The sequence below is a fragment of the Chrysochloris asiatica genome, unplaced genomic scaffold (assembly GCF_000296735.1).
Source record: "Chrysochloris asiatica unplaced genomic scaffold, ChrAsi1.0 scaffold00133, whole genome shotgun sequence".
NCBI classification, from domain to species: Eukaryota; Metazoa; Chordata; class Mammalia; order Afrosoricida; family Chrysochloridae; genus Chrysochloris; species Chrysochloris asiatica.
The window spans coordinates 1,710,427-1,731,353 of record NW_006408651.1 but is presented as its reverse complement, the minus strand read 5'-3'; the positions used below and the strand labels follow the sequence as shown (position 1 = coordinate 1,731,353).

The 20,927-nt window shown below is 39.2% G+C and overlaps 1 protein-coding gene across 1 annotated transcript in view; it reads right to left on the bottom strand.

Annotated features, from left to right (window-relative positions):
* Window positions 1-20,927, bottom strand: part of SPATA17 (spermatogenesis associated 17) — a 220,638-nt gene that overhangs the window by 173,466 nt on the left and 26,245 nt on the right. The window contains exons 2-3 of the mRNA XM_006869710.1: window positions 18,927-19,016; window positions 16,197-16,278 (exon numbers count right to left, since the gene is read on the bottom strand). Coding sequence (XP_006869772.1) covers window positions 16,197-16,278; window positions 18,927-19,016 — 172 coding nt within the window. The remainder of the gene's footprint in view (window positions 1-16,196; window positions 16,279-18,926; window positions 19,017-20,927) is intronic.

The window sequence follows — 20,927 nt, the reverse complement described above, 5'->3', positions numbered from 1 at the left end:
ACCTCAATGTAAAGAAAGCAAAAACACTCACCACTAGATCATTAAATAACACCCATATAAATGGAGGAAAGATTGAGGTTGTCAAAGTCTTCATTTTGCTCCAATCTACCATCAACACTCATGGAAGCAGCAGTCAAGAAACCAAACAATGTATTACTTTAGGCAAATCTGCTGCATAAGACCTCTTTAAAGTGTTGAAGAGCAGAGATGTCATCTTGAGGACTAAGATGCGCCTGACATAAGCCACAGAATTTTCAGTAGCCTTACATGCATGTGAAAGTTGGACAATGAATAAAGAAGACGGTAGAAGAACTGATGTATTTGAGCTATGGTGTTAGACAAGAATATCATGAGTGCCATGGACTTCCAAAAGAACAAACCAATCTTTATTGGAAGAAGTACAGCCAGAGTTGCTCCCTGGAAGCCAGGATGGCCAGATTTCGTTTCTCATACTTTGGACATATTCCAGTCCCTGGAAAAGGATATCACGCTTGGTAAAGTGGAGGGTCGGAGAAAAAGAGGAAGGCACCTAACGAGATGGATTGGCATAATGACAGCAGAGATGGGCTCAAATGTGGCAACAATTGTGAGGTTGGTGCAGGACTGGGCACTGTTTCATTCTGTTTTGCATAGGGTCGCTATGAGTTGGGACCGACTCGATAGCACCTAATAACAACAACAACATGTGCTATAAATCCTAACCTCTATGATGTTGATGAAGCAGGATTAGAGACAATTGTGTTAATGGGGCAGGCGAAAATCTACAGGATTAGAGTGTCTCTTCAGTCAATCTCTCTTAAGCTATAAAAGGGATTAAACATGTGAGTAGAGATAGAGGGATCTCAGTACTACCAAGTAAGAAGAGCTTTGAGCCGACTGCATTCTTTGGACACAGGGTCCCTGTGCTGAGTAGCTCCAATACCAAGAGGAAGACTGATGTCAGTACACATGTACATCTCCATGGAACACTGAACCCACAGATATTGAAGGGAGACAAGTACCTTCTCCAAGAGTCAACAGATAAAAACCTTCCCCTAGAGCTGGTGCAAGGAACCCTGGTGGTTTAGTAGGTTATTTGTTGGGTTGCTAATCACAGAGTCAGGAGTTCAAACTCAATAGCCATGCCCTGGGAGGCTTTTGGCTCCTGTAAAGATTTACAACTTCAGAAACCCTATACAGAATTGTTGAGAGTCAGAACTGACTAGACGGCACACCATCACCATCAGAGCTGCTGTGCTGAATTTAAACTTCTAGACTCCTACACTGTGAGAGAATAGTTGTCCACTTGTGGTATTTCTGTTATAGCAGTACAAGATAACTAAGACAATGCTGAGAAAGTTTCAGATTAAAACAGAGGAGGAAAAAAAGACCGATGATTTACTTCCAAAAATCAGCCAATGCAAACCCTGTAGATAACAAAAGTCTTGTTTTATACTAGCACATGAGACAGGGCTGACTCAACTGCTGCTAATGACAAGAGCATACAGACACTAACCACCATCTTCGTCGACAATGGGCAACCTCCTCTACCTTGCTGTTAAGTGCCATCAAATCCATTTCGACTCAAAGCAATCCTCTATTTGTTTCCAAGGAGCAGCTGTTGAGGTTGAATCATCAACCTTGTGATTAGCAGTCCAGTGCTTATCATACAGTGCTACATATCTCTGTAAATCATTCCTTTATCCAGTCAGCAAAAACTTCCGCAAGATATTCTATATAAGAGTCCCTGTAATAAGGTTGGGATACAATAAATAGAACAGTCACTGCCATTCAGGAGTTTTCAAACAAGTGAGAGACACATGAAAACAAACAAGTAAGTAATAGTGGGACAAGTAACAGTGGACCATAAGCAAAGGATTAAGAAGGTACACCTCGTGTCTGCCGTTTCCTCAAACTCTACTTTCTGCTTGAAAGTGTCAGAGAAGTAAAGTCTTGAGGAATAAGTAGGATTTCCAAACACTTGAGGACAAGTTGATATGAGGAGGGCATTCTAAGCAGAGTGAACAGAATTTGCAAAGCCATGTAGGTAGTTGAAGAAATGGTAAATTTGGGTTTCAAAAACTGATAGAACAACAAAGCGTATGGGAGAACAATTAGGCAGGTTTGCATGGGCTAAGTGGGACAGAGGTAAATAATGATGTATGCACAAACTTGGAACAACAGGGCTCTGGGATACAGGGATTGAGACATGGTTGGAATGGGGAAAAGGGGGGAAATAATGTTAAGATGTTTGGCTGTCTTATGAATCTTGGTTTCCCTGGCATACCATTATAAAATAGAGGGGGAGAGAAAGGAATAGCCAGAAATATCACCATAGAAAGCTTGTAAGTCCATCTTCTGCCTATAACAGATTGTAATAGCTAAAATGGGGCTACAATGTGCCCAGTGAAGGAGACTTCCTGTGGAGCCTCTGCATTACATAAGACCATAGGTGTAATCCTGAACAGCATCCAGAATCTTCAGAGGTGGGAAATTTCCACTTGCAAGTACAAGTAGAGCAGCCTGGAGCAGCTAGAAGAACAGAAGATAATTCTTGAAAGAAAAGACCGACAGGAAAAATACAAAGCAATATAGGCAGACCGACTGATTACTACAAGAACAAGGAAGTTGCTCACACAGGAAACATCAATGCAAGCGGTGGGGTCCCCTCAGAGCAAACCCCCTTCCAATACTAAGACTCAATGGGAATACAAGCTCTGATTGGTGACCATGTTTGTCCCCAATAAGGGGAAGTAAGGGAAAAACAGCAGTGAAGCTGCGAGCTGAGCCCTACAATGTTCAATAGACTTCTGTGAACCCTGGTAGAGACCTGGTTGGTCAGCAGTGTGGCAAGACCTTGGGACTCTTGGGCCCAGAGTCAGTGACATAGCTACAGAGGACTAAAGTGGACAGTGAAGCGTTCAGCTGATAAGAAGAGAAGGTATATGCATAAGAACATCCACACTTGCAGATAATACCCACTTGACCTGGCTTCAATGACTGGATGATCAGAGTGCAACTAGAAGAAGAAAGAAGAGGAAAAAAAAAGATTAATCTGATAAAATTTGATGAACTTGACCTACACCTATGGATGCAGTAGCTCAAAAGAGGAAGCAAATCTTTACAGCGAGGATCATTACTAACCCCTGCATACACAGAGTAGACAGGGATGGGCAACTTGGACATTGGCTACCCAAAATGAGGGGCTACAAAGGCAAGAAGTGACTGGCTTACAAACTTTTAAGAGGGAATCTAGATCCAGAGGGAGTGGAGGAAGAAAGAATCTCCAGTGAGTAGTATCCAATCTGTCTAGGCGAACTGATGAAAGGAAATGTGGCTAGGTCTCTTGTGATACAATAATGAATAATTGTTATCAGGACTGACTGTGAGGGCTGGAAATGTAAAGGTAGATGTTTTATAGCAAGAAGGGGAGTGATTAACTTTGTAGTCCAGGAGCGGAGGTCCCTGGGACCATCAAGGGAGAAGACCGGAGAGTGGGACCCTACCCAGAAAAGCAGTGATGCCAGAGATGGAGGCAGAAACAATGATGTGGAGACATGGAGAGGCTGGGGACTTGAGACCCAGAGATGGAGAGGGGCTGTGTGCTGACAACTGATTGGTTGATGATGCATGGAGGGGATTGTAACCATGACAATGAAATGATATGGGATAGGATGAATGTAAAACTAATGTTCTCCCATGTAAACTATCACATAATTCACAATATAACATTAAAAAAATTATTGCAATTTGTTTGGTAAATAAATAGTATGTTCACGTTGTTCAAAATTCCAAAGCTACAAAAGAATTTCCAGTGAAAAGTCTCCTTTCCACTTTTATTCAAGTATTTAGTTCTCTTTCCCAGGAAATGAATATCATCAGTTATTTGTGATTCTTCCAGTGATACAGAGACAAGCAAATTAAATCAGTGTTTTTTAAATCTGGTATCTCCGGTGATAACAGAGCCTGCAGGCAAAGATTCAAAGCAGTAGAGTTTCTCCATCTTTCAAAAGTAACAGTACCACTTGTATTTACTGTATGTAAAAATAAGCCTACTGCCATCTAATCAATGCTGATTTATAGTGTAATCCTGGTGTAGCTGTGGGTTAATGCGCTGGACTGCAACTTTGGTTTGAACAGCAAGGTAGGCAATCCAAGCTCACCGGCTGCTCCTAAGAAACCCTACACAGGGTCTCTATGAGTTGGCACCGACTCGACAGCACTTAGCAACAACATAGGACACAGTCAAAATGCTCCTTAAGGCTTTTGAGACTGTACATTTATGGGAGCAGGCAGCTTCATCTTTCTCTTGAGGAGAGGCTGATGGGTGTGAACTTATCTTGCCCAACACCTAAGCAACTGTGCCAACAGAGCTCCATTTAATTGTACATATTGTTGTTAAGTGCCATGGAGTCAGTTTTGACTCCCAGCAACTCTGTATAGGGTTTCCAAGGAGTGGTTGGTGAGTTTGAACCTCCAACCTTGCAGTTAGCAATCTAGTGCTTATCCTATAGCACCAAACCAGGACTCCTTTACTGTATATTGTTGTTATTAAGGGCCGTGGAGTCAATACCAACTCATGATATGGAATCCTAAAAATTTTATCTAAGAAAGAGTTCTGTTACTAAAATACAATTTTATAATAGCTAACCTACATACTTCATTTTATAAATTAATCAGATAATATAGGGCATTACTATTAGCATATTATTATTACTAACATTATTATATTATTCATGACTGTTAAGCCAAAGAATATTATGCAGAATAAATTTGAGAGGTGATGGATTAAATATAGTTACTATGTGGAGTCCTGGCATGGTGCTTTGGGATAATACACTGGACCACAAGGTTGGTTGGAACCACAAGTTCAGATGTTCAAATTCACCAGCCGCTGCTCTGAAACCCTATACAGGGTTGCTATGAGTCAGAACGAACTTGAAGGCACTTAGCAACAGAAACAACAAAATGCTAATATGTGTACCAGGATAATTTATGGAGATCAAAAAATATCCTCAATTCATGTCCCGCTTCCCAGCCCAAGGAAGTAGGGTCTACCATGCACTCTTTTGTCAGAAGGTCTGTAGGACTGTTTATCCCTTGCTTTTGTTTGCTTGCTTTTTTAACTTCCAGATGTTATGATTAGGAATACGAGGAGAGGTGTGGACAGAGGGAAAAGAAAGAAGCAGATTTCTGCAGGGAAAGTAGGCATTGTTATTAAGTGTGGTCAAGTCGATTCCAACTCTCAGTGACCCCTCACATAACAGAGCAAAACACTGCCTGGTTCTGCACCATCCTCACAATTGTTATATTTCAGCACATTGTTGCATCCACCTCATCAATCCTTCTCCAGGGCCTCCCTCTTTTTCGCTGACTTTTCACTTTACCAAGCAAGGTGTCCTTCTTCAGCCATCAGACCTTCCTTAAAGCATGTCCAAAATACATGAAAGGAAGTCTCGCCATCCTTGCTTCTAAGGAGTATTCTGTTGTTGTTGTTGTTAAGTGCCGTCGAGTCGGTTCTGATCCATAGCGACCCGGTATAGTGCTTCCGAGGAGTGGCTGGTGATTTTGAACCACCGGCCTTGCAATTCAGTTGGACCTTGCAGTCCAGCACATTAACCTGCAGAGCAACACCAGGACTTCAAAGAGTATTCTGACTGTACTTTTTCCAAGACAGATTTGCTTGTTTGTCTGTTTGTTGTTGTTGTTATGTGCTGTCAAGGTGGTTCTGACTCATAGGGACACTGTATTGCGTTTCCAAGGAGCGGCTGGTGAGCCTGAACTGCCTACCTTGAGGTTCAAACTGACCTTGCAGTCCAGCGCATTAACCACAGCACCACACCAGGTGGTCCATGATAATTTCACTTTTTTTTTTATCAACACCATAATTCAAATGCATCATTTATTCTCCTATAGTTCTGTGAACTGAAGAAATACAGGACTTACCTGTAACCCCTTATTGCTTCTAGGTGTAGTGAAGTGCTTGGTTATTAACTGAAAAGTCAGCAGTTGGAACCCACCAGCTGCTCAGTAGAAGAGAGATGTGGCAGTCGCTTCTGTAAATATTACAGCCTTCGGGTGGTTTTACTAGTGTAGTGGTTCCTAGTAGGGGAGTTGCTACTCCATAGGAGAAAGACGAGGCTTTCTGCTGCCATAAAGATTTATAGCCTCAGAAACTCTATACAGGGTTGCTGTGAGTCAGAACCAACTCAACAGCACTTAACAAGAACAAGTATTTCTTTTCTTGAAGATCTGTCCATAAAGCAATGAATGTCTCATAGACTGCACTGTTAGGTTCTCGCTAGTTAATTCTTTGTCAGTTTGTCCTACTGTAGTGGTTTTTGTGCTTCTATCATGCTAGAAGCTATGACACTGGTGTTTTGAATTTGAGCAGGGTCACCCATGATGGGTGCTTCCAGAATAAGAACAGACTGGGAATTGGGAACAGGCAGTCCACTTTTGAGGAACTAGTCCCTGAAAACCTTATGGATAGCAGGGACACATAGTCTGATTAGGGCCATAAGTCCCTCAGGCTGGAAGATATCCAGAATATGACCGAAGAAGTGCACCCTCCTCAAATACAGTGAACTTTAATGATGTAGATGAAGCAAACCTTCTGGCACCTTCATTTATTTATTTATTTTTTTAGGTGTAAACAGGAAGCAACTTTATTCTTTTTCAAAATCTTCCCTTTCAAATCATCTGTGAATTCTGGAAAGCAATTTAGGGATAGTAAGACTATTTATTTGGTTAATGAAGAGCTATATGAGGTACCATGGCCTATCCCAATCAGACTAAACCAGTTGCAGTCAAGTCATTTCCAGCTCATGGTGACACCATGTGTGTCAGATTAGCCTAGGGCTTTCAGTGGCTGATTTTTCAGAAGCGGTCTGCCAGGCCTTTCTTCCAAGGTACCTCCGGGTAGACTTGAATCTCCAATCTTTCTGTTAGCCAAACACTTAACCTTTTGCACCACACAAGGACTCCTGCCAGTCAGACTCACTGGGTTTAAATCCTAGCTCCACCACTGCTTACTAGAAGTGTAACATTTCTGAGCCTCAGTTTGCTCATATGTAAAATGCATAAAATAATACGATCTATTTCATAGATTTTCATAAGTTCATGCCTCTAAAATCAGTTGTTGTTATTGTTGTTAGGTGTCATCGAGTCAGTGCTGACCCATAACAACCTTATGCACAGCAGAACGAAACACTGCCCGATCCTGGGCCAGCCTCTCTGTTGCCATGCTTGAGTCCATCGATGCTGCCACTTGGCCAGTCCATCTCGTTGGGGGCTTCCTCTTTTTCTCTGACCCTCCACCTTACCAAACATGATATCCTTCTCCAGTCACTGGTCCCTCCTGATGTTATGTCCGAAATATGAGAGACTAAGTTTGGCCATCTTGACCTCCAAGTAGCACTCTGGCTGCCCTTCTTCCAACACAAATCTGTTTGTTCTATTGGCAGCCCGTGGCACTTGCAATATTCTCCTCCAACACCATAACTCAAAAGCATCAATTCTACTATGGTCTTTCTTATTAACTGTCTAGCTTTCACATGCATATGAGGTTATTGAAAATACCATGGCTTGGGTCAGGCACACCTTAGTCCTCAAGCTGACATCTTTGCTCTTCAACACTTTAAAAAGGTCTTGTGCAGCAGATTTGCCTATTGCAATATGTTGTTTGATTTCTTTTTCTTCTTTTTTTTTTTTAATTAAATGTTTTTATTTTGGATTGAGTGAAAGTTTACAGGGCACATCATCAGCTTCACATTCAACCATCATATAGCTTGTTTCATTACATTGATTATTATCCCCTCCATATATCATCAGTTAACAGTGTTTCTCTCTATCCTCTTTAGCTTTTTTTTTTTTTGGATGGGGGCACCTTCATTTATTAATGGGACAAAATGAGAAGAAAAAGTTGCAAATATCCATTAATAATCAGAACCTGCAATGTATGAAGTATAAATTGACAAAAATTGGAAGTCATCAAAAATGAAATGGAAAGCATACTGAGGTGAAATGGACAGGTACTGCTCATTTTGAATAAGACCACCAACCATATGGTTTATTATGCCAGAAATGACAAATTGAAGAGGAATGGCGTCACGTTCATCCATCGTCAAAAAGAACACTTCAATACCTATCCTGAGGTACAACGCTGTCTGAGATAATATAAAATCTACACACCTACAAAGAAGACCAGTAAATACAACTATTATTCAAATTTATACACCGACCACCAGTCAATGGTAAAGCAACTGAAGAATGCTACAAACTCATTCAGTCTGAAATTGACCAAACATGTAATCAGGATGCATTGATAATTACTGGTGATTGGAAAGATGGAAACAAAGAGGAGAGATCAGTAGTTGGACAATATGGCTGTACTTGGTGATAATGATGCTGGAAACTGCATGATAGAATGTTGCAAGACCAATTAACAGTCATTGCAAAGACTTTTTTCAACAATATAAATTGCAATTACACTTATGGATATCACCAGACAGAAAGTACAGGAATCAAATTGTCTGCATTTGTGGGAAAAGATAATGGAGAAGCTCAATATTATTAGTCAAAAGAAGCCCAGGGCTGACAGTGTAACAGACAGACATTTTGATAGCTAAGGTTTTGTGTCAACTTGACTGGACCAGGCAGGATTCCCAGTACTTTGGCAGTTGAGATGGGGTTATCCCTATATTGTTGTTGTTATGTGCTGTTGAGTCTATTCTGACTCATAAAAACTTATATAGAGTTTCCAAGGAGCAACTGTTGGGTTTGAACTATTGATCTTGTGGTTTGAAGTCCAATGCTCATCCTACAGTGCCACACCAGGAGTCCTTGTGAGATATAACATAGTGTAGTTAACTGTTTGATGATTGGCTAAGAGCAGCCAATCAATTTAAAGGAAGTTTACTTAGGACTGTGGCCTGATTTCAATATAATAGACGCTCAGGCAAAGCTTGCTTGCTTTCTGCTGGATTTGGATCTTGCATCTAGCTTATCCTCCAAATTATACATCTTTGGACTTCAGCCAGTGTCCTGTTTTATTATCTGCCTGTATGTCTGCCTGCTGGTCCTGGCATCCAACCTTGGTTCATCTGACTCAGACTTGATACTCTTCCACCTCTACAACTGTGAGCCATTTCCTTGATATAAAATGTCTCTTTATGTATATCTAGATGTATATATGTATATAGATATGCATACATAGTATATTTGTTGTTGTTAAGTGCTGTCAAGTCGGTTCTGACCCATAGCGATCCTCAACAGGGTTTCCGAGGCTGTACATCTTTATGGGAGCAGAAAGCCTCATCTTTCTCCCACAGAACAATGGCTACAGGTCATGCGCATTTCTTCATATGTTCATTGGTCTCCTGATTGTCTTCTGTGAAGCAGCCACTCAAAAGATGAAATAAATACTTAGGAATAAATGTAACCAGAGAATAAAAGACCTACACAAAGAAAACCACAAAACAGTACTAAAGGAAACCAAAAGAGAACTACATATGTGGAAGAATACACCATTGTGAAAATGTTAATCCTACCCAAAGCGATATACAATTACAATGCAATCCCAATCTTGAATCCATCAATCTTTAAAGTGATGGAAAAACAAACCACCAACTTTACATGGAAACAAAAGCGATCCTGAATAAACAAAGCACCTCTAAAGCAGAACAAAGAAGGAGGCCTCACACTCCCTGTTCTCAAAACCTACTACACAGCCACAGTAGTTAAAACAGCCTAGTACTGGTACAATGGCAGGCACATGGATCAATGAAACAGAATTGAGAACACAGAACTAAATCTTTGCCAAAGAACCAAAACTCCTTACATGGAAAAGGAATAGGATAGTCTCTAACAAATGGTGTTGACAAAACTGAATATCCATTTACAGAAAAATGTTACAGGACTCGTATCTTACAACATGTACAAAAATGATGGATCAGAGATCTAAACGTAAAACCAAAAATGGTAAACAACAAAGAAAATGAAGGGACAAATTTAGGGGCCCTAATACATGGCATAAGGAGCTCTGGTAGCGTAGTGGTTACGAATCGGGCTGCGAACCTTAAGGTCTGTGGTTTGAAACTACCAGGCGCTCCGTGGGAGAAAGATGAGGCTTTCTGCTCCCGTAAAGATTTACACCCTCGGAAACCCTGTACAGGGTCGCTATGGGTCGGAACCGACTCGATGGCACTTAACAACAACAACAACAACAATACATGGCATAAATACACAATCAAATATAACTTAAAAAAAAAAAAACACATATAGCAGAAGACAAATTAGATGATTGGGACCTCCTAAAAATTTGACACTTGTGTACCTCAAAAGATTTCAACAAAAGAGTAAAAAGAGAACCAACAGACAGGTGACAAAAATTTTGCTAACAATGTATCAGACAAGAACTAATCTCTAAAAATTTAAACAAAATTTCAGTGCCTCAGTAACAAAAACCAAATAATCCAATTTAAAAACTGGCAGGGGAGATACAGTAATTTTCATCTCACCAGCTGCTCCTTGGAAACCATACACAAGGTCGCCATGGATCGGAACCGACTCGATGGCACTTCACAACAACAACAACAAGAATTAGTTATTACAAGTCTGTGTTATGTCCTGTATTAAGCTCTGTGAACACAATAGTAAGATGAAAGCTTGAGGGAATGAAGAAGACCAGTTCTCAAGTATTCAGATTTAAAAAAAATTAAAACAAAAAAACACCAAGAACCAATCTAACAGGAAAATCGCCATCATTTAATATTTTCCAAACAAGTCAAAGGAAAACTTGATCAAAATCTGGAGAAAAAATTTGTCTTTCAGTTTGAGCAATAGCATTTATTATCAAACTTAGTTGGGATACTAAAGGGCCAAAATTAGTGTTTTGGGGGGCTTGTTACTTGGATTTTAAAAACACATTTTCGGCAACTCTTAGATAAGCATTGGACTGCTAACCATATGGTTGGTGGTTCAAACCCACCAGCTGTTCCTTGGAAATCTTATACAGGGTCACTATGAGTTAGAACCAACTTGAAGGCACTCAAGAACAACATCATTAGAATAAGTACAGATTCACAAGTTGCCTATTTTGATGAAAAATCATTTCTTGTGTAAGCTCTGGTTTCATTTATAAAAATGATCTCATTAATCAATCACAATCAATAACTAGTATGGAATGTTAAGCCAGTAATGTTCATAAAATCTATATGCTTACGTATTTTCCCTTCTCTTTGTTTGTAGCATTGGTATACTTTGTTCTTAAGTGCCACCAAGTGGGTTCTGAGAGATAGTTACTCTGTCTAGGGTTTCCAAGGAGTGGCTGGTGAGTTTGAAGCGGCAACTTTCAAATTGACCTTGTGGTCCTGTGCTTTATCCCACAGTGCCACACTAGGACCATGGTATTGGTGCATAACCCCAATCAGTAATGAATAATGGGGCTAAAGGTGCTCCTATAAAATACCCCGTACAAAATAACTTGTATCCTGGATCATTCTATTTAAGTTGATCTTATTCTATAAAAAACTGTCTTGAAAAACTCAGCTTTGTGATTTGAAACTATGAAGCTTAACTCCAAATGTTTTGTCTACCCTTTTCTGTCTTTGTTTCTAACTTTGAGCTGGTAATCAGACAGTATTCTACAGTAGAAACTGAACTATAGTACTGTGTTCTTATGCTAGGACTACTTTACTGATAGTCACCCTATTTCAATATAAACTATTGAACAATATTTGTTAGAGATTTAGGGAATTAGAGATAATGGTCTCAAGTTATTAGTGAAAAATTAACATGCAAACTGGAGGGAAAACATAGTGACAATGAAGACAACATGATACATGAACTAAATACTAAGACTAAGATCAAGTAACACATGATTCCTACTGTGGCGCTGTAGGATCAGCACTGGACTGCAAACCACAAGGTTGGCAGTTCAAACCCATTCACTGAACCTCGAAAGCCTTATCAAAGGTCATTAAGAGTCAGATTTGATTTGAAGGCGCTTAACACAGCAACAAACAACGCTGTTGTTGTAAGTGCTGTTGAGTCAGTTCCAACTCTTAGTGACCCTGTTTGTTGTTGTTGTTGTTATGTGTCATGGAGTCGGTTCCGACTCATAGCGACCCTGCACAGGGTTTCCAAGGCTGTTAATCTTTATGGGAGCAGAAAGCCTCATCTTTCTCCCACAGAGCAGCTGGTAGTTTCGAACTGCTGACCTTGTGGTTCGCAGCCCGATTCGTAACCACTACGCTACCAGAGCTCCTTTGACCCTATATAGGGTTATCTAAATCAAATACTAAAGTCTAAAATTTTGTTGAAACTGAACACCAGACTAAGCAACCAAATTAGTGAGGACGTATTTCTAGGGGTGATTTCCTAAAAGTGGGCATGCATTTTGGACAGCCTACAGTTTGGACATCCTACAGTTGATCAGGGAGTTCTGGTATGCTGCTGAAGGTAAACTCTGGACTGTTAACCTCAAGGTCAGCAGTTCAAACCAACCAGCTCCTTCTTGGAAACCCCATACAGGGTCTCTAGGAGTCAGAACTGACTCAAAGGAACTTAACAACAACAGTAGCAACAGCAACGGCAGTTGCTCAGAGGGGAAAAATATACCTAAAGTTTTCTTTTAAACAAAGCAACTTTTTAAATAGATGCCTTTGAGGCCCATTTATGAGATTTACAAGTTATCACTACGATATTCAGGTACTATTAAGCAGCTCTGGTAGTGCAGTAGATTAGGAACTGGCCTTGTAACCCCAAGGTCAGCAGTTCACATCTACCAGCTGCTCCACGGGAGAAAGATGAAATTTTCTGCTTCTTTAAATATTCACAGCCTCAGAAACCCTATACAGGGTTGCTGTGAGTCAGAACCGAGTTAACGGCACATAACCACCATGTTTAATAAATAGCTGGGAGTCCTAGTGTGGCTCAATAGGATAAACACTGGCCCACAAAAGTCTACTTGAACTTGCAAGGTTGGCTATTCAAACTTGCCAGCCACTCCTCAGAAACCCTATACCAGGTCACTACTTGTTGGAACCAACCAATGGCACTTAACAACAACAACATTAACAGTTGAACCCTAATGTAGCACTGTAGGATATGCACTAAACTATTAACCAGAAGGTAAGCAGTTCAAACCCACCAGCTGTTCTCAGAAACCTTATATAGGGTCACTGTAATTCAGAACCGACTGGATGGTGCACAACAATAATATTAATGGTTTAAAGTCCTCGTGTGGCTCTGTAGGATTAGCACTGGACTGTTAATGACAAGGTCAGCAGTTCAGACCCACCAACTGCTCCTCAGAAGCCCTACAAAGTGTCACTAAGAGTCAGAACTGACTCAATGGCACTTAATGATAACAACAACACTAACAGTTAAACAATGAAGCAAGAAATAACACAAACTTATGCCATAAAAAATTGCTAAATGAGTGACAAGAACAGTTGTCATTGTTGTTAAGTGCTGTGGAGTCGGTTCTGTCTCATAGCGGTCCTATATAGGGTTTCCAAGAAGTGTCTAGTGAGTATGAACCGCCAAACTTGAGGCTCAAACCAACCTTGCTGTCCAGTACTTTATCCTACAGTACCACACCAGGACTCCTATGAAAGTAATAGAGAAAAATGCCATTTTGGCCAAAGAAACTGACAGGATCAAAGTATAAAAACTAGCACTAAGCCTTGTTACTGGAATGCTCAGTACACCTATTTAACTAGCGTGATAAAACTGGATCTGGGGGCCATATTTTGGATAACTTTTCAAGGACGCAAGGAATTAGAACTTTGTGTCAAAAATATTTAATAGAGGAGCTATCCTTGTGTCGTTTGCTTTCTTATTTAAATATGCCAAACATTACTTCTATAATTTTCTGGTAATTTCCTGAACATTAAAATAAATGTATTTAAATACAGACTATTTTCATTCATTCAAAATGTTTATTGAGTTATTACTATTGGCACTATACCATCAAAGAACTACAGGGACTATAAAAGGTTATTCAGAAGCCAATTGATATTGCTTTTAATCTTACATCTTTCCATTTTAGATTAACTTTTACCCTATTACTTTGAAAAGAAATTATACATTTTAAAGATTCTGATGAAAATTTATAAAAAATCTGGTAAATTTGCATTTGGGAACACTCCCAAGTTATTAGATATGAAGCAAGTATGATGGCTCCTCAATTTAAAAATTCTTTATAAGTTAGATAAACTACTTATAAAATAATCTTCTGAAGACCTATAGTAAGAGCTACATTAATTTTTAGACAGAGACCTCTTTTTCTCAGTTCATAACATTAATGTGAAATACGGTTTGAATTTGTTGCCAATGTGGAAGGAAGCCAGCTTCATTATTCAGCTATGTGAATTAAAACAACTACTTAACTTTTCTTTGTTTTTTGGTGGATTTTTAAAAATCTTAAATGATATACATAAATTAACTGGGAATGTATAGCATTCATGGAGGAACCGATCTTGAGATAATCATATTATTTCTAGAATTAATTATGGAAATAAGGACTTAGATGGACTTCTTTAAGACTTAGTTTCCAAATGTGTTCAATATTTTTTCATGAGTGATTTTGATAATCAACTAAAGAAAACATATGAGACAAAGTAAAGGAGTATTGAGGAAATGTAGGTGATAATGCTGGAGAACAGAAATGCATACTTTATAATAACATCATAGTAATTTTGAGCATACTTAAAAAGAGAAATCCATTATTGTTTGAACATTTTGTTACATTTAGTTTATTAATCTGAAATGTTAGTCTCTTCGAAAACTGGTCTGCAGTTTATTCACATAGTTTTAAATTCTCTTTCCAGTGATGAACTTACATCAAATACTTATCTACTTAATTTTTTCTTTTTCTTCTTTCAATTTTATAAGAAAGAACAATTTGACTTAGGTACAATTAATAAGAGAAAATGAAGAACAAATTTAAGCTTGTGTAATAAAAAATAAAAAAAACTAAGCACATTAATGAATCAGGCCACTGATTAGAAACCTTCCCCACTATAGTTCAAGATCATTTTTTTTTCCAAAAAAAATTCTAAAGCTTTTAACTGAGGTAAGAGTTGGTTTTCATATATTTCTACAAGTATACCAGAACATACAGATGGTTGTGATACATGATTCAAGACAAATCTTCAAAATTCAATAATAAACACAGGTAAGTAACCCAGAAAGAAATTGATTTCTTTTTCATATTTTGTGGAATAAATTTAAATGCTATATATTCCCAATTAACTGTTGTTGTGTTAGGTGCCATGGAGTCACTTCTGGATGACGGTCCCGAGGGGCTTTGCTCCATCCACATCATTAAGGTCAACTCTACTTTGAGGAGGCAGCTCTTTCTCAATCATATTTTGAGTGCCTTCCAACCTGAGGGACTCATCTTCTGGCATTACATCTGACAGTGCTCTGCTGCTATCCATATTGTTGTCAGTGGCTAACTATTCAGAAGTGGATGGCTTCTACTTCTTCCTAGTTTATCTTAGTCTGGAAGCTCCGCCAAAGCCTGTCTACCATGGTGACCGGGTTGGTATTTAAAATATTGGTGGCATAGTTTCCAGTATCACAGCAACACATAAGCCATCATAGAACAACAAACTGACTGATGAATGGCGGTCCCAATTAATTAATATATGAAATTTAAGATTTTTAGAACTCTAATAGAAACTAAAGAAATTTAAAAATAATTCTACCAATGTTTAGGGGCCATAAACATATGGACCATACAGGTGAAAGAAAAATGAACAAAAAACAGGGCCTACTCTCAAAAAGATTACCATCAAAGAAAGTAGATAATCATCAACAAATACATTATTACACACTATGGAAGGTAGTAAGGAGCTCTGGTAGCGTAGTGGTTACGAATCGGGCTGTGAACCTCAAGGTCAGCAGTTCAAAATTACCAGCTGTTCCACAGGAGAAAGATGAGGCTATGAGTCAGAACCAACTCCATGGCACATAACAACAACAACAACAACAACAACAACAATGCAAGGTAGTATTTGATTTATTTTGGGTGAAAAGAAATAAGCCATCAATTCTCAGAAAAAGTCTCATAAAAAATGTGAGCCAAATTATGTCCTCATTTACCATCATAATTTCAAAACTATATGAAACCATGGCTGAGGTGAGTAAGCTACAATTTACTGTATCATTCAAATGGTAATATATATAAATTTTGTAATATTTACCTTCACCATTAGTTGATATTGTTGTCTGCCTAAGTAACTTCTCCACCATTTTTGAATAATTGTTACTTTTTTGTATAAATACCTGGAATCAAAATCATATGTGTTAGAATGCTTTCATTATAACAAGGATGTCTAATATTTCAGTTGAAGAAAACAAATCCAATGCCAAGTTTACGGATACTTTTAGGACAGAATTCATCATTCTTAGAATCAATGCATATAAATTCTGCTGTTGATGTACAACATAGAAAGTACAGAAGAACAAACAAATCTGTCCTGGAAGAAGTACAACCAGGATGTTCCTTAGGAGCGAAGACAGCGAGACTTTTGTTGCACTTCACACGTATCAGGAGGTATTGGGCTCTGGAGAAGTGGAGGGACAGCCAATGAGTTGGGAGGACACAGTGTCAGCAACAATGAGTTCAAGCATAGTAACAACTGTGAGTATGGTGCACGGCCGGGCAGTATTTGGTTCTGTTATACATAGGGTTATTGAGTCTGAAACAACTCAACAGCATCTACAATAACAACAATGAGTTGGAATCAATTTGAAGGCAATGGGCTAGAAGTAGAAAACGGGCATAGGTAACTACAGTATGTATTATTTCTTGAGGGTTTGTGATTAAATCATTGCTTTAACATTTCAGTAGTCCTCAATAAGTATTCTTTTAAATTTTTTTAAATTAAGACGATAAAACAGGTAATAGTGACATGGTGTATAACAGGTCAGCCACTAATGATGTCGATCATTATTTTTGTTGTTAGTTGCCTTTCTAGTCAATCCCAAATTACGGGTCCTGATGTGGGTAAGAGTATGCTCATGTGCGAACCAAGCTAGTCGTTGAACACTTAATCCTTTCTGCCAACCAGGGACTCCAGTGAATCATTATATGTAGTTAGAAATCATAGAATTATTTAAACAAAGAAACAGTTCCCTTCTTTACTCTTTCCTAACATTCCCCATCTTTCCAGGTGAATTAAGAGATATTCTTTTTGTTTGTTAAGGGCTAAAAGAGAAATCTGGTCTTCACATTTCAGATGTGCATCATCTGGCACCTTTTGAATGGTTTATTATTTCTGTTAAGTGCCACTGGGTCAGTTCAGACTCATAGCTACCCTGTATAGCGTTCCCCAGGCTGTAAATCTTTGTGAGAGCAAAAAGTCTTATCTTTCTCTAATAGAGAGGCTGGTGGGCTTGAACTACCAACCCTGTATTTCACAGTCCAGTGCTTACCCACTAGAGCCATGGTGCTCCCACTAGATGATCTAAGAAGTGTAAAACTCATAAATAACATACATTAATTAACTGGGAACAAGCAGTGTTCAAGTAGGAACTGACCTTGAGATATTCATAGTATTTCGAGAAGTTACCACTGAAATAAGTAAGGACTTAGGTGATTTTCTTAAAGGTTTATCTCAGAAATATGTTATATGTTTTTGTGGTTTTTTTTCTTCAGTCATTAGGATAATCAAAGAAAATATTGGAAATAACGGAAAAGAGTAATGTGGTATTAAGAGACAGGCATGGTAATGGAGGTGATGATGTAACAGCAAGGTTACTTTGAGAGAATAAGTCTGTACAGGACATCAGATTTACTATAACAACATCACAGTGATTTGGAGCACAGCTATAGGAGTGATTCACAGTCCTGGTGTGGCGCTGTGGATTAATGTGCCAGACTTCAAAGCCGTTTGAACTGCAAGGTTGGCAGTTCAAGCACACCAGCCGCTCCTTGGAATCCCTAGTCAGGGTTGCTGTGGGTCGGAACTGACTCAACGGCACTTAACAACGACATAGGAGAGATTCAGAACTTACTTAGAAAATGATTATACTAGCACTATTGTTCAAATGGACTCCTGGTGTGGTGCTATAGGTTAACTCACTGGACTGCAAAGTTGGTTTGAATCGTAAGGTCCGTGGTTCAAGCTCACCAGCCGCTCCTCAGAAACCCTATACAGGGTGGCTATGAGTCAGAACTAACTTGACAGCATTAAACAACAACAACCAATTGTTCAAATATTTTATAGAGTGTAATCCTCAACTTAGCATCTGCGTTTTTATGGGCTGGACATAGTTCTTTTTCCACTTTATGTAGGTTAATATCCTTTTAGACTTTAAGGTAAAATGTGCAAAAGTTAAGATGGGAATCTCTTTCAGACTACTTTTCTCAACGGAAGGACATCTGCCTTCATTTCTCATCATCTACTGGTATCATATTGAAGAGGGTTGAAATAGTTTCCTTTTACTCTACTTAGCAGTCATCGAATGCTTTGTTATTAATACAAATCCAGCCATTTGTCACATGCTGGCATAGTGGGTTAAACCTTGGGTTGCTAGCCACATGTTAATGGATTGAACTCACCAGTCATCTTCAAAACCCCACAGAGCAGTTAGTTCTACACTGTCATCAAGGACTGCTATGAGTTGGAATGTATTTGATGGCAGTACGATATGGTTTTAATGAAATTGGAGGAAAAGAATCTGGCCATGTACCTTTACAATACTGGGAATTTTTCAACATAGAAATATCAATATTATTTAGTTTTTTTGGTACATAACAAAAGATGCTAGAAACGGTATGTGGTTTCTCCTTTAAGAGCAAAATACAATTTATTAACTTAATGAAAAGTTAAATAGGAAATTATTTGAAGTGTGTAACACATGAATACATTCCATTGTCAAATAATTAAAAATGCATATATGAGGTGTTCATGACAAAATCAACATACCTGATATATGCCCGAACTTTACATCCTCGGAACCAGCTCTGGATTTTGATTGCTGCATCATTTTCCTTCTTCCTAAACTGATTCACAACACTGAAAAAAATTTAAAAGACATTTCATTAGTACCTAATATAACTCTAAAGAAAGTTAAGCTGTTAGACTTAATTCTTAATTTCTTCCAAAATGCTAATTATAACTTGAATGTCATTTTAAATAAAATTAAATATTAAATAAAGCATTTTAAAAATCATGAGCTATGGTTCAAAAATTAACCTTTCTTCAAGGGGCCATGTGCTTTCAACAGCTTTACTTTTTTATTTTTATAATTACTTATTTTGCAACTAATTAATTTTGTAACCATTTTATTAAGGAAGAAAAATTAATGTGCTCTTTTGTCATTATTTTAAAAACATAATTATTTGAATTTACTGTTTAAAGGAGTCCTGGTGTTGTGCTGTAGGATAACCACAAGGTCACTGGTTCAAACTCAACAGCTGCTCCTAAGAAACCCTATAAAGGGTTGCTATGAGTCAGAACCGACTTGACAACACCTAACAACGACAACAACATAATGGAGCCCTGGTGCAGCGCTGTCAGTTAAGCACTGGACTGATAAATGCAAGGCTGGTGGCTCAATTACACCAGGCGCTTCTCAGAAACCCAATACAGGGCCGCTATAAGTCAGAGCCACTTGGATGGAACACAACAACACATAAAAGACATGCATAGTGCATTAAATTCAAGTTAAATGAATCATCACTCAGTAAACCCAGTCCATCACACAATGCCTACTTTACACAGAATTCTCAGGAAATCCATTTATGAAGGTAATGGGCAGGGCCATGGGGCCCTAGAGTCAGTTCCAACTCATAGCACCCCTGTATAGGGTTTCCCAGTAGCGGCTGGTGGGTTTGAACCTATGGCCTTGTGACTAGCAATCCAGTGCTTATCATACAGTGCCACACACAACTCCAGGCATTTCCACTGTTGTTGTTATTGTTGTTGTGAAGTACCCAAGAGTCAGTTCCGACTCATAGTGATCCTGTATAGGGTCCCCAAGGAGTGGCTGGTGAGTTCGAGCTGCTGACCTTGTGGTTCGAATAGACCTTGAGGTCAGTGCTTTATCCCAGCACCATGATACACCCTGATATGGTTGTGAAGTGTCATCCAGTTGGTTCCGACTCATAGTGACCCTATCTCCATTTCCAAGGCTGTAAATCTTTTCGGGAGCAGAAAGCCTTACTTTCTAAGAGCAGTTGCTGGGCCTTGCTGACCTGCTGTCAGCTGGAAGAGCCCTTTATAGGATCTTCCAGGCCTCTACCATGGGCCTTTCTAAGACTCTGTGACCACCTCCCACCATGTTATTCCAGTCTGTAGGGCCGTCTTTCTATCACACTATTACGAGCCCTTGTTGCCCTGGTGGTCAGCCCCTGCATACCATGAGTAGGGCACTCAGGCCTCTGCTCTGCACATACAACTGTTTCAGCTCTTTTAGTTCTGTTGACAAACTTTCTGTCCACTCAGCTCTTGTCATGTGGGCTAAACTGGCTTAACACTAGTACCTCTTGCTGTCTTCAGCGTTCATTATTTCTTTGGGGTCTAGGAGGTTCTTGGTGCAGGGACCCAGAATCACTGGTTCAAAGACCAGACTCTGCTCCAGAATCTTCTTCTTGATGGTAATGAAGTTCTTCTGAATCTCTGTGGGATTAGCACTTTAAAACCTGTTTTTTATTGTTAAGTACCGTTTTTTATTGTTAAGTACCATTGAGTCAGTCCCAACTCATAGTGAGCCTGGACAGGGTTTCCAAGGAGCAGCTGGTGATTTTGCTTAATGCTCCACTGAAATCTGTCCACCAGGGATTATCTTGATCACCATAATAGCAAAGCTTCCAGCATCACAGCAACATGCAGACCACCACAGACAGGCGGTATGAAGTGATTATATTGTTGTCATTGCTGTTAAGTGCCATCAAGTTGGCTCCCACTCACAACCACCCTGTACAG